At 35.8% G+C, this 10769-nt stretch overlaps 3 protein-coding genes across 3 annotated transcripts; all 3 read left to right on the top strand.

Moving 5' to 3' along the window:
• The first annotated feature begins 1291 nt into the window (after positions 1–1291).
• LOC131063087 (uncharacterized) lies at positions 1292–1813 on the top strand. The gene has a single exon (XM_057996861.2). It carries the CDS (start codon positions 1292–1294, stop codon positions 1811–1813), a length of 522 nt encoding a protein of 173 aa, XP_057852844.2.
• A 4119-nt stretch (positions 1814–5932) lies between these two features.
• LOC131063157 (uncharacterized) lies at positions 5933–6672 on the top strand. The gene has a single exon (XM_057996932.2). The coding sequence runs from the start codon at positions 5959–5961 to the stop codon at positions 6478–6480; it is 522 nt and encodes a 173-aa protein (XP_057852915.1). The 5' UTR covers positions 5933–5958; the 3' UTR covers positions 6481–6672.
• Positions 6673–9557: 2885 nt separating this feature from the next.
• Positions 9558–10513, top strand: LOC131859921 (uncharacterized). The gene has a single exon (XM_059214202.1). It carries the CDS (start codon positions 9740–9742, stop codon positions 10259–10261), a length of 522 nt encoding a protein of 173 aa, XP_059070185.1. The 5' UTR covers positions 9558–9739; the 3' UTR covers positions 10262–10513.
• The last annotated feature ends 256 nt before the right edge of the window (positions 10514–10769 follow it).

The raw sequence follows: 10769 nt of genomic DNA, 5'->3' as shown, positions 1-10769 counted from the left end.
GGGAGAGAGAAAAATGGATAGGCCACTAAGGTTGTTTCGACGGGGGTGTGCAAAAGAGTATTGTTGCAAACTAAAAGCATAGTGGTAATTCAAATTGCCAAAAAATGAAGGTTCCAACAAATTACTTGGCGAATCCCTTGCTAATAACTAATATTTCAACACCACATCATCAAAATTGATGCCACATCAACATGTTTTTTGTTAAGGTGTCCCCAAAGGCTCCCATTTGTTGTGCACAAAGTCATGCGTTATTGATGCATTGATGTTGCATCACATGATTTGTTTCTTTTTAGATCTAGAGAATATATTTCATTCAATTATGAGTACTCATGATCAACACTAATAACTTTAAAGTCACAACTATTTGTGTGATATCATTAAAAATATTGGACATTAAATCAATAAATGCCAACACAATTATTGGAACACACTCAACTACTAGATCCTTTCCCCAAGTAGTTGAATTTTTTCTAGAAAGGTTGTTCAAAAATAGCTATGTTGTCTCGTAGATATATTGCATCCAAAACGTTTTATGTTGGATATTTATATATAATGGTAAAATTGTTATACCAATACCATTTCCAATTTAATTGTGTTTCCACCTCGATGGGAATGTTTTAGTATAATAGCATACCAACAAGTGACATTTCCTTTTGTTGAGCTTGGCTCATGATCTCGTCTTGTTCACACATATTTATCCCATATTTGTACTATTTATATACATTTGTCATCATCACACCCTTATTTGCACTTCTTTATGTTTCCCTCTTGCTTCAAAAGTATCTCACCGCTCTACAGTACTATTTGTTCCACTCTACTTCCTACCTCAAAAGTATCTCATCACTCTATATTGTTATATATCTCACTCTACTTACTATCTCAAAAATATGTCACCTTACTTCTCACCTCAAAAATATATCACCACTATACATTGTTAAATGTCTCCCTACTTCCTACCTTTGTAATTTTATGTTAATTCAATCAAATTATCCTCCACCATCTCAAATGAGAAAACATAACTTTTTCCTAGTTAACAAAATTAATTACAAATTTCTTCTACCAAAATATTCATTAAATTTCATTATTATAATAAATATTTGATACATTTTAAAGACTCAATAGCCATTCTCTATATCACACCTGCTAGCAATATTAAAACACAAACACTGGAACCCACAACTTTCTCTTAGACTTCGCCTGCAAGCAAAGAAAGTGGTCTCGTTATAGTTTGACCGGACCCTTTAAATTCCACATTCTCCTTCTCTCCCCACGAGAATTGTTGGGAAAAACAATGGAGAGGCCGACTGTAACACTTCGCAATTTTGAGGAATCCGACTTGGACGATTTCATGGAGTGGGCGACGGACGAGGAGGTGTACCGTTTTTCCATGCGGGAGACTTTCAAATCCAGAGAAGAGGCGGAATTTTACATAAAAAACGAAGCCATGGGGCACCCCTGGTTGAAGGCCATTTGCGTGGAGGGCAGGGCTGTGGGTTCAATTTCCCTCTACAGAGGCCTCGGCAATTCCTCCTGCAGGGCGGAGATTGGATACCTGGTGGCGCGGAACTGTTGGGGGAAGGGGATCGCCTCCCAAGCCGTAAAGTTGTGTCTCTCCACTGCCTTCACTGACATGCCCGATTTGGAGCGCATCGAAGGTCTGGTGGAGCCAGAAAATGTAGCGTCTCAGAAAGTCTTGGAGAAGGCCGGATTTGTCAAGGAAGCCCTGCTTCGCAAATTTTTTACGGCCAAGGGAAAAACCAGGGACTTTTATAGTTACAGGTTTCTCTCTGAGGATTTGCCACACTCTATGTAGTTGATGGTTTGTGGGTGTACCTCCTCTTTAAAGGTTTGAAATGGGAATGCTGCGTTGCAGAGAATTGGCAGGGTTTCTGCTCAGTTCCCGAGGCGACAGACTTTTATATTTTTACTTTTTTTTTTTGGGTCAAATTCCAATTTCAATCTGTGAAGAGTGTGATTAGGGAAAGATGTGAAAGGAATCATGTTGTAGTTGAATGTCTTTCAAAGGCTGTAATAGTATTTATTGATTTAATGTCTAATATTTTTGACAATATATAGTTATGACTTTAACTGACTATCTATGATTGAATGAAATGTATACATAAGTATTCAAAAGCAACAAACCATATGATATCACGTCAAGTACAAGTATTGGTCTCACTTTTTTTTTGGCTGTTTTGGACATCTTGGCAAAAAGTGTGATAGGGGAAAGGACCCAATAGTTGAGCATCATATTTGATGATGTGGCCTTGAAACCTTAGTTATAAGCAGGGTACTTGCCAAGTAAGTTGTTGTAAAAAAATCGAAATGATTTGAAATTTCCACGTAAGATTTTGAGAAGCGCAAAGTTAGGGTGCACAACTACTGGGTCCTTTCACCTAATGTGGCATCATATTTGATTATTTGCTCTTGAAACTTTAGTTATAAGTAGGGGACTTGTCAACCAAGTAAGCTATTGTAAAGGTTTACGAGTGATTTGAAATATCCATGTAGAATTTTGAGAAGTGCAAAGTTAAGATGCTCAACTATTGGTTCATCCCCCCTTATCTTAGGGTCAATTCTCTGCTTATATTGGTATTATTATACATGGATAAACAAGGGTTGCCTACATTGTCATCCAGCCATAACATAAGAAATGTGGTTTTAAATGTTCAATCAAAAGTGGTTTTACTTGTATTTAAATTTAAAGATAACACTTAATATTTATTAATTTCAAAGGATAATGAACATTAGTTCATTATAAGTAGTTATAGATTTTAGTTATATTTTTGAATCTATAAATACATATAACATATTCTCATAATGTAATTGAAAAATGAATGTTAGGAAGATCATTGAACTATCATGTTAATAAAATAAGAGCAGATAAAATAACATATAATACCTATTACAAATAAATAAAGACACAATATTACACACTGATACAATGAATTTACAAAAGCATTTCTCATTTATTAGTAGTGGCAACTATATGAAAAGTTTTCAGCAAGGATTGAATATCAAATTAGAATTGTCTACAAACAACAAATCTAGCTAGGACCTAATACATATGAGCTAATCACAAATCTAGGTTAAGAATAAAGATACGTATTCAATATAATGCAACATATAATTTATATATATATATATTAGATTGCGAGTCAAGGAAATGACATGTCCAAGAGATATAAATTTAATTCTCAATCATTTCCAATCAACAAATGAAAGTTGACCTTGACTAAATAGATGTGGGACCTAACTACCATGAATAAAAAATTGACGAGGCAATGATGCCACTTATATACCTCATGTCAAGGTGTACAAATGTCATTATTAGCTACCTATGTAAAATAAATTAAATATTTCTACTATCATAAATAAACTTAACTAGGTGTAGTATTACGCTCATGATAAATACTATCGTAGATGAAATTTAATATATACACCAACACCTTCTTAGTAAAGTTGAAATTGGATTGCTACCTATATGATATTGGATAAGATTGCAAAAGTCATTTCAGCGGAATATTGAAGGCAATGAATGTTCATTATCTCCATAAACATTGCATGTTGTTTAGGTAAGGAGTTCAATGGATTGCTAAAAAACAGTAACCTCTCTAATGCCCTCTTAGTTATTTCAAGTTCTTTTTCCTTTGTTTTGTGCTCTCTTTAGATCTCATCATGCTCCTCTTTTTTGTTCCTTCTTCTACCTTTGTATAATTTTTCTTCTACTTTGTCATTGGAGCTCTTTGTCTATCTTTTCCCACTCTTTCCTTTTTCTTGCAACAATTATTGTTTCCTTTCTTTCTTCTATTTTTTTGTTATGTTTTTTTTTTCACTTCAATTCATTTTTGTTTTTCTCTCGTCCCATCAATAGCTTCATGCAATTATCTATATTATAAGTTGATATTTTCAACTCAACTAAAATTTATGATCCCTTGTATAAATATTTTTTCCATCAAATCCAAAAAAAATCAAGAAATTCAATATTTATAAACAATGGAAATTTATGTTTTTTTTTCTTATGAATAAGTGTTTAGATTATCATATATAAAATAATATTACACATTCACAAAAAAAAACGATGGGTGGTTAAAAAATTACAATTTTAGAGCCCAATATAGGATTAAAGACCAAAACATAAAACATATAAACAAATATAAAGTTGTCAAGTGGCTAAGTAGTTAATTATGTCATCTAGATTTCCACATACATTAGTGGGGTCCGAAGTATCCACAAGGGGATCCCACCTATCATCATTTTTGTTCCTCTTCTTCTTTCATAGAATGAGCTAAGGAAATAGCAAGAGACAACCAAAAAAACTAGTTGGAATCAAACCACTTTGAAGCATCACTAATTGACCACCTAGAAATTCCTCCCCAAAGTGACGGGGAGGCGAAGCAATAACAAGTAAAAAACCTTGTTGACCATGGTCCCTTCTTACAATAAGGGGAGAACCCTGGGAGTAAGCCTATAGGTACCTCGAGCACAAAGATTCCTCCTATATTAATACTTGCAAAAAGGCAAGCTACCCCTAGAGGACAGAGATGGAGGAACTCTAGCCACTACACAAGGGACATTCCCCTAGTTGTCAAGGAGCACCTATAAATAGGCTATCTCAAATGCAAAAAAATTAGCTTGCACTTGAACATGCAATAATACATTAAAACATATCATAGCTTTAGAAAAAAGAAAAACATGTCGATCATGATAGCATTTGTTAAATATAGCCAATTTCTTTCCTTCTGTATGCTAAAGAGAATATCCACCTTGAAAGCATTCCATATTTGGTTGAATTTGTGAGGGATGTGATGTTAATCACCTAAAAGAACCATGTGCCATGAAAAAGACTCTGGTAAAAAAAGCTTGAAAAAATCATGAAACCAGGTCCAAAAATTTTGGGCTCTAGGACAAAACCAAAATAGATTCTTAAAAGACTCCAACTACCCACAAAAAGGGCAATGAGGATCAAAAACATTGAAATGGGATAACCTGGAGCCCATAGGAAGGTCTTGGAAAAGAATATACCAAGCAAAGTGGGTCAATTTGAGTTCCGAAATAGCCAACCAAATGGTATGAAATTTGTGTTGCCAAACTAAGATCTCGACAATTGCAAATGCTATTGTTGGTTTAATGTAGGAGCCATGGGCAAGTGGGGAGATAGTCACCAAAGATATCTATGTCATGGTTTATAATTCTACAAAGTGGTGTTTGGACCTCACTTCCCATATTTTCACGAAGACCTAGAAGAATTGACACCAATTCTGTGAACCATACTAGCCAAAATTACACCCATGACTATATCAAAAGTTTCACAATCTTGATTAAGAGTGGTGAAAGTTGGCTTTAGCTTTATTCCATGTCAAGAGACTCACTATTGAAGCTTTGGAGAAGAGGTCTCGTAGGGATTGAATTCATTTCTTATGAAATCTCAAGACACGCGGGGTTTGAATTCATTTCTTGATAAATCTCAAGACACAAACCCAAGATAGCATTGTCAAGGAGTAACCTTGATCTTACAAAATGGGAGACCACCAAATATTTTGTTTGGTTGATGGAAAGTCCATCACAAAATCAAAAACCATTCCATAAAAGACAAGATTTCATGGCTTCCCAAACTCTCCAAATACTTTTTATCACACGAGTTCTTTCAATCTGCACCAAATTCTTATAAATAGATATATATGCCTCGCTTATTGTACAATTAGATACCTTCTGCAAGAAGTAAGAGATAATCTCATATTGTTATAAACCATCTATACACCCATATAGAAATTGCTCAACACCCTGAACCATAATTTTTTTATTTATTTTTAAATGTTGAGAAGAGTTTGGACTTTGTCGACGGCTTTTCTTGGAGCGAAAGAAAGCCGACTTCTTAGACTTTGACCGCACCGTGCAATTCGCCCCCTTTATATTCCACATTCTCCTCCTCTGTTGACGACAATTATCACTACTGCAATGGAGAGGCCGCCTGTGACACTGCGCAATTTCGAGGAGTCCGATGTCGACGATTTCATGGAGTGGGCAACGGACGAGGAGGTGTACCGTTACTCCGTGCGGGACACTTTTAAATCGAGGGAAGAGGCGGAAGACTACATAAAAAATGTAGCCATTGGGCATCCCTGGTGGAAGGCTATTTGCGTGGAGGGCAGAGCTGTGGGCGCAATTTCCCTCTACAGAGCCCTCGGCAATTCCTCCTGCAGAGCGGAGGTTGGATACATGGTGGCTCGCAAGTGGTGGGGAAAAGGGGTCGCTTCCCAAGCCGTAAACTTGTGTCTCTCCACCGCCTTCACTGACCTCCCAGATTTGGAGCGGATCGAAGCTCTGGTGGAGCCCGAAAACGTGGGGTCTCAGAAAGTCTTGGAGAAGGCCGGATTTGTCAAGGAAGCCCTGTTCCGCAAATATTGTATAGCCAAGGGGAAAACCAGGGACTTTTATAGTTACAGGTTTCTCTCTGAGGATTTGCCCCCGTCTATGTAGTTGATGTTTTGTGGGTGTGTCAGCTCTTTTAAGGTTTTAAGTGGGACTGTTGCATTGCAGAGCATTGGGAGGGTTTCTGCGCAGTCCCAGAGACGGCACACTTTTTGCAATTAAATATTTTATCAGCGTGTTAAATCTTAATGAGTCATCCAGACTTGGGCTAATTATATAGGAAAACTGTCTTTACTGAGACATGACTCTGGAATATCTCAAATCTGAACATTGGATGGCAGATCAGAGTGTTTTCTAGAATGTTAATTTTCATAAGGACAATATATTTCTTGTGGGTATTATCTCAGATACCATTTGCACACAAAACTTTGATCCCCATGTGATAGAAACAATTGAACTCAATCATATGTCGTACAAAGGCTATGCAGAAACAAAAAGTACATGAATATTGAAGTGAACAGAGAGACTGAAAAGAGCAAAAACATATATGAGTTTTAAAATCAATTTGCTTGATATGTGTATGAACCCACATCACTGTTTAATTGTTAAAGGCTTTCTTCTTGTAATCTTTAACCTGTAGGAAGATTGATTGGCCTAGCCAGATTATGGGTTTATTTGGCAAAGCAGCTATATCTATTGTTTATGATCTGCATTTTATATATAAGAATCTTCTTTATCCTTTGAAAGATGTTCATATCTTTTTAATAAGAGGCATCATATTTAATAAAATTTGTAGAATTTAGTTTCATAATTATCAATCATGGTGGTCTGATTTGTTCATTGGATTAAATTAGTATTGATTTATAAAAATGTTAATTCAATTAGTTATAGAATCTCTTAATTCTTTATAAGCTTATCCAAAAGATTCTTAAAACATCTAAATATCTCTACAAAAATAATTTCAACAACAAAATCAACTAATGTGTTGAGACCTGGCCCTGGTTCTGATACCATGTTGAGACATGGCCCAGCTAGGACTCGAACCTAAGACCTTCCATATGCTGCTGGAGTGCTCTACCATTAAGCTGTCCGGATGTGGCTTATTTCCAACACCAACAGAAAGGGAGCATTTTTTAGCATTCATTTAGAAAATCATAGCTCCTTTGGTAGCAAAACTAAATAAATCTGCATTAGTTGAAAACAATAAAAAAACATGCAATAGAAAAATACAAGAGAGTCAAAAAATAAAACCATTTTGTAAGTATATGTTCTTCTTTTGGATTTGATTGTGTGAGTGTTTTCAGCATTACATAATCAAATCCAGAAGCAACAAAGATACAGTCTCATAGATTGTAGAAATTTTCTTGCATTCATTTTGTAAGTTTATTTGTTGAGCTTGTTAAAATACACTCTTAATGCATTGCAATCAAGTAGATCTTTCTACACTTCATTATTATTTTTAGATCTTTGAATGTTTTAGGATCTTTTGGAAAACTTTTGAAGTGTGAAATAGCTACAAATACAAATATATACCAATGAAAATAGATGGTTCATAGTATCTAGATGACAACTAAAGATATTTTTGAGACAAACCTTGCTTGCATGTTTGTATGCATATTTTACAAAATCAGTTCACAATTAGCTATTCCCACACTATACTAATATGCAAAAAGATATATCTCTTTTTTTGTTTAGAACAATGTCCACAACCTAGAAAGGCAATATATAAATGTGCAAAACACAGAGTGACGTGATAGCAAAATGTCATGCATCAAATTTGCTTTCCCAAATTTAAAATAAATTTATTTTATAAAATCTATGAACATTTCATTGACAATGAAGTTGACCTTTGTATATGAAAATATTTCAAAGTGTCTTGAGCAATCAACTTCCTATAAGACCACTATTAGTAGATGCATTTTCTCAACAATTATAATGCCTTGTGTACTATCTTAAATTTTGCATACATGCCTATCAAGGTGGTCATAATTACAATGGATGAAATTCTGTTTTCAATTACTTTATGGCACCCTAATCTAAAGTCCCAAGTTTGTTGCAAGCTAGAAGGATTCTAACAAAAGTTGGTGCAACTGGTTTCACACTTGTGAATTGCATCTTCTCAAGGATTTCTAAGGCTTTATCAACAAGTCAAGCATTTGTATATGTGAATGACTTAGATAAGTGACTTAGGACAAGTACATCAAAGCTTTGAAAACTTTAAAACAAATGCAATTGGTAAGTGCAAATCTAATCTGCTTGTATATGTGAATGACTTAGATAAGTGACTTAGGACAAGTACATCAAAGCTTTGAAAACTTTAAAACAAATGCAATTGGTAAGTGCAAATCTAATCTGCTTGTATATGTGAATGACTTAGATAAGTGACTTAGGACAAGTACATCAAAGCTTTGAAAACTTTAAAACAAATGCAATTGGTAAGTGCAAATCTAATCTGCTTGTATATGTGAATGACTTAGATAAGTGACTTAGGACAAGTACATCAAAGCTTTGAAAACTTTAAAACAAATGCAATTGGTAAGTGCAAATCTAATCTCCACCAGCTTTGCCAAAATCCTTCCAACTTGTGGCAAAACTAGAGCTTTGAAATAGGACATGGACATCCATTAGAAAATAAACAAAAGTGGATTTCTTTCATAGAGAAAGAAAAAGCATGCTTACATATAAATGACCACAAAACAAAATAAGACAAACATTTGTAACAATTACATAATACACAAAATAATTTTAACACAAAGATAATAGTGAAATATAGAAACTAAAATTTCGTCATTACTCAAATCACATCTAATAAGGGCATAATGGTCAATGAGAATTGGATCGTCCAAATTTTAGCACCTAAAATCAATGTGACTCTTAGCTGGATCACTATGAGCTAAGAATCAAAGAAGTAACACATGGCTTGAGAGTTGCAACCATGAGAGTCGTGTAAGAAAGTCTTGTGAGAAGAAACAGTCCTTGTGGAAAGACAGTGATATGAATGTAATACCCTCAGCTTACAGATTACCATTTTTCTCACACACAATGAGACATTGTTAACTGAGAATGACACTCATTAAAATCCAGCACTATCAAGTAACAAAGGACCATAGTACTACATTCCAATATTGTGGATCTATAACTCTTAACCATCTTATATAAATCGAAGTGTATTCTTAAGTGGCTTCCTCCACCCACATGTGCAAATACAATGAGGGTTTCTAGATTAGATTTATATTTTAATACCGTTGGCCGGCTTTTCTTGGAGGCCAAGAAAGCGGACTTGTTAGACTTTGACCGCACACTGCAATTTCCCCCTTTTTAATTTCGCATTCTCCTCCTCTTCCGATGACAATTGTTGGGTAAAGCGATGGAGAGGCCGCCTGTAACATTGCGAAATTTTGAGGAATCCGACCTGGACGATTTCATGGAGTGGGCGACGGACGAAGAGGTGTATCGTTTCTCAATGCGGGGGACTTTCAAATCGAGGGAAGAGGCGGAAATGTACATAAAAAACGAAGGCATGGGTCACCCCTGGTTGAAGGCCATTTGCGTGGAGGGCAGGGCTGTGGGCGCCATTAACCTGAGAAGAGGCCTCGCCGATTCCTCCTGCAGGGCGGAGATCGGATACGGCTTGGCGCGCAGGTGGTGGGGGAAGGGCATCGCCACCGAAGCTGTGAAGTTGTGCGTATCCAGGGCTTTCGGTGACATGCCAGATTTGGAGCGCATCGAAGGTCTGGTGGAGCCCGAAAACGTGGCGTCTCAGAGAGTCTTGGAGAAAGCTGGATTTGTCAAGGAAGGACTGCTCTGCAAATATTTTGCCTTCAAGGAGAAAACCAGAGACTTCTATAGCTACTGCTTTCTTTCTGAACATTTGCCCCAACGTGTTTAATTGGTGGTTTGTGGCTCTGCCGTCCACAAAGCAGCACATTCTGCCAAGTTGACTGTTTTTTATTCAATATTGAATCTGATTTTGATGTGATGAAATTAAAGTCATTTAACTTTCACCTTTCATGGATATGTAGGGGAAGAGAATCAATAGATAACATAGTTTCAATAAGTGTTACTTTATTGTCATGGTGACCCTCTCAATAGTTGTTATAGTGAAAATATCATAAATAAATTTGTTTTGTACCAATAGCCAATCATTTTTTGTAATTAATTGACCCATTTGTGCACAGCTATGGAACATTTGTCCCATTTGTGTACCACTATTGAAACATTTGTGCACCACTATTGGGACATTTGTCAACAAGTACTAGCGATTTTGAGTTGACGGTTACTGGAACATCTTTAGTTAGGTATCAGGGGACACTTTGAAATGTGTACTTTTTGACCTTTGTGCGCATAACTTATTCCATAGTGTGCATTGTTACTACTCAGAAGCCAAATCAATAACT

The sequence above is a fragment of the Cryptomeria japonica genome, chromosome 11 (genome assembly GCF_030272615.1).
Source record: "Cryptomeria japonica chromosome 11, Sugi_1.0, whole genome shotgun sequence".
In the NCBI taxonomy this organism is placed as follows: domain Eukaryota; kingdom Viridiplantae; phylum Streptophyta; class Pinopsida; order Cupressales; family Cupressaceae; genus Cryptomeria; species Cryptomeria japonica.
Note: the sequence above shows the minus strand (reverse complement) of the source record. Positions and strands in the feature narration are given on the sequence as shown.

What these genes read in the sequence shown, in the direction of transcription:
- LOC131063087 (XM_057996861.2), top strand. Translation starts at nt 1,292, where the DNA reads ATGGAGAGGCCGACTGTAACACTTCGCAATTTTGAGGAATCCGACTTG.
- LOC131063157 (XM_057996932.2), top strand. Translation starts at nt 5,959, where the DNA reads ATGGAGAGGCCGCCTGTGACACTGCGCAATTTCGAGGAGTCCGATGTC.
- LOC131859921 (XM_059214202.1), top strand. Translation starts at nt 9,740, where the DNA reads ATGGAGAGGCCGCCTGTAACATTGCGAAATTTTGAGGAATCCGACCTG.